This window comes from Peromyscus californicus, unplaced genomic scaffold, assembly GCF_007827085.1.
Source record: "Peromyscus californicus insignis strain IS unplaced genomic scaffold, ASM782708v3 Scaffold_8__1_contigs__length_139910024, whole genome shotgun sequence".
Taxonomy (NCBI): Eukaryota; Metazoa; Chordata; class Mammalia; order Rodentia; family Cricetidae; genus Peromyscus; species Peromyscus californicus.
The window spans coordinates 28,658,680-28,662,229 of NW_026294606.1; the positions used below are offsets into that span (position 1 = coordinate 28,658,680).

A 3,550-nucleotide genomic window follows, 5' to 3' on the forward strand; every position below is an offset into this window, starting at 1 on the left:
ACAAGCCACATGGGGAATTCTTCTGTTTTAGCTTGTGTTCTTCTAAGACTAGAACATGCAGAATTACTACAGGGGATGAAAAATTTTAAGATGAAACTTAAGCCATCTTAATTTTTTTCCTTTTAAACATGAAGCTAAATCTCAGAATATTTACAAGTGACAAATTATTTGGTCTACTAAGGAATCCAGCTTCTGTGAACAGCTAAATACTTCAGACCCCAAAGTTAATAGGTTACATTACGTCTTACAACAAACATTCTACCAACCGGTTGAATTAAACCTATAGTATCACAGTATCACAAGTAGAAAGAAATTTTATCTTCCCCTTTGTTTACATGCCACACAGATGTTTTAAATGTTAACAAAAATAAACAAAAATCCTGGAAAATATATTATAAGAGAAGGAATGAAAGTAAGCATCAATGTCATCATCTCCTTCCAGGGGTGGCATCTCTTCAGTTACAGCAGCACTGGTATCATCCACAGTAGAATCATCTTCATCAATACCTAGACCAAGCTTGATCATCCTGTAGATCCTATTAGCATGTGTCTGGGGATCTTCCAGACTGAAGCCAGAAGACAAGAGTGCAGTTTCATACAGCAAGATGACCAGATCCTTCACAGACTTGTCATTCTTGTCAGCCTCCGCCTTTTGCCATAGGGTTTCAATAATGGAGTGATCAGGGTTTATCTCCAGGTGCTGCTTTGCTGCCATGTAACCCATTGTTGAGTTGTCTCTGAGGGCTTGAGCTTTCATGATTCTCTCCATGTTTGCTGTCCACCTGTATGTGCTCGTGACAAGACAGCATGGGGATTTCACCATTCGGTTTGATACAACCACCTTTTCAACCTTTTTCTCCAAAATATCTTTCATAATTTTGCAGAGGTTTTCAAATTTTGTCTTTTTCTCTTCCTGTTTCTTTTTCTCCTCTTCATTTTCTGTGAGTTCCAGTCCTTCTTTGGTAACCAACACCAAGGTCTTGCCCTCAAATTCCTTCAGCTGTTGTACACAATACTCATCAATGGGCTCAATCATATAGATTACTTCTAAGCCATGTTTTCGGAGCCGTTCCACAAAGGCCGAGTTAGCAACTTGGTCCTTGGTCTCACCTGTGATAAAGTAGATGCGCTTGTGGTTTTCCTTCATTCTGGTGCAATAGTCCTTGGGAGAAACCATCTCATCTCCAGAAGCAGATGTGTAGTACTGCAACAGCTCTGAAAGCTTCATCCGATTTTGAGAGTCTTCATGAATTCCAAGCTTTATATTTTTTGAGAACTGCTCATAAAACTTTTATAGTTCTCTTTATCTTCTGCCAGTTCAATAAATAGTTCTAAACATTTCTTGACCAAATTCTTTCTGATAACTTTCAAAATTTTGCTTTGCTGCAACATTTCATGGGAAATATTTAGAGGAAGATCCTCAGAATCCACCACTACTCTAATGAAATTCAGACACTCAGGAATTAACTCCTCACAGTTATCCATGATGAAAACTCTGCGCACATACAACTTGATGTTGTTCTTTTTCTTTCTGTTTTCAGACAGATCAAAAGGAGCACGTCTTGGGACAAAAAGAAGGGCCCGGAATTCCAATTGTCCTTTAACAGAAAAATGCTTCACTGAAAAAGGTTCTTCCCAGTCGTTGGTTAAGCTCTTGTAAAATTCTTCATATTCTTCATTAGTAATGTCATCAGGATTTCTGGTCCAAATAGGCTTTGTTTTGTTGAGTTCTTCTTGATCAATGTAATTTTCTCTTAACTTCTTCTTCTTGTCACCATCCTTCTTTTCTTCTTCATCAGAACCAACATCTTCTATTTCAGGCTTGTCCTCAGACTCCTTTTCTACTTTTTCTTTCTCTTCTTCTTTATCTTCTTTTTCTTCAGCTTCATCATCACTGACTTCCTTATCACGTTCCTTCTCCACGAAGAGAGTAATGGGATAGCCAATAAACTGAGAATGTTTCTTCACAATCTCCTTTATTCTCCGTTCCTTCAAATACTCGGTTTGGTCTTCTTTCAGGTGTAAGATAACCTTTGTTCCATGGCCCATTGGTTCACCTGTGTCAGTCAGTCCTCACTGTGAATGGGCCCCCTGCTGAGGATTCCCAGGCATACTGCTCATCATCATTATGTTTGGTGATCACAGTCACTTTCTCAGCAACAAAATATGCAGAGTAAAAACCAACACCAAATCGGCCAATCATAGAGATATCTGCACCAGCCTGCAAAGCCTCCATGAAGGCTTTGGTACCAGACTTGGCAATAGTACCAAGGTTATTGATCAGGTCAGCCTTGGTCATTCCAATTCTGGTATCCACAATAGTAAGGGTTCGATCTTGTTTGTTGGGAATAAGATTAATGTGCAGCTCCTTCCCAGAGTCTAGTTTATTAGGGTCCGTCAGACTCTCGTATCTGATCTTGTCCAGAGCATCTGATGAATTTGAAATCAGCTCCCTCAGAAAGATCTCTTTGTTTGAATAGAAAGTATTGATGATCAAGGACATCAACTGGGTGATTTCTGCCTGAAAGGCAAAAGTCTCGACCTCCTCCTCCTCCATTGGTTGGTCTTGGGTCTGGGTTTCCTCAGGCATCTTTGCTCAGTGACCATGCACAAAACGTGACCGGCTGCACCACCACACTGAAGCAACTATACAAGTTGTCTTTTGACCTCCACGTGCACATCATGGTGAACAACCTGGCCCTAACTTTCAGTTATCAATGGGTGCTTGCTCCTATTGATTTTTTTCACTTGTTTATTTCATCATCTGTAGAAAATCAGTGAGAACATGATCTGTGTATCATTTTCTAATCTTCTAAGAACACATACTTGTACATGCACAAATACTTGCTTTATTTTACATGGAACAGCAATAATAAGTCTTATTAAAGCCATTTCCTTTCTATTTTCTTTTATTTACTTCGTTGGTTTCAGGAAGGGGCACCCAAGTCACTTCATTCACTCCCACCTGTCTTATTAAGCAGTGTCAGTACATCAGAGTATATAAAAAAGGTCTTGGGGTCTGTGACACACTTTCTCACACATGGCATCCAGATGAAGGTCTCTGGTGTTTCCATGGTGGGCCAGTGAACTGAACCTTTTACACATACCCTCCATGCATGACAAAGTAGCCATGGGGCCATGCCAACTTATTTCCTTATAGCTGAAAACTTAGAAGAGGAAATGCCCGAAACCTGTGAAATATTTGGCTCTTGAATGCACTCCAAAGACCCCTGTGTTGAACATTTGGTATCCAGCGTATGCTTTTGTGAAGTGGTTGGGTGAGACCCAGTGAGAGACAGTGGACCCCTACTCTCTTTCTCATCTTCTAACTTCTAGCAGCATCAGGTGAGTAGATTGCCTGCCATGTACTTCCTCCACACTGTGTACCACAGGTCCTGACTACCAGGCTCAACTAGTCATGGACAGAAACCTTCAAAACTGAACCAAAACAAACTATTTTTTTCTCATAAGTTGGACACTAAAAACACAGTTGCCTTCAACTACTTGGCTAATTTTTTGTTCCTGCTTTGTGGACTTCTCTTTGGCCTGG

The 3,550-nt window shown here is 40.3% G+C and overlaps 1 protein-coding gene across 1 annotated transcript; it reads right to left on the reverse strand.

Annotated features, from left to right (window-relative positions):
- Window positions 1-234: 234 nt before the first annotated feature.
- Window positions 235-2,636, reverse strand: LOC128104734 (heat shock protein HSP 90-alpha-like). The gene is given in 3 exon segments (XM_052729746.1): window positions 235-1,293; window positions 1,296-2,067; window positions 2,069-2,636. Coding segments are annotated over 3 exon segments (2,229 nt in total). The 5' UTR covers window positions 2,591-2,636; the 3' UTR covers window positions 235-358.
- Window positions 2,637-3,550: the final 914 nt, after the last annotated feature.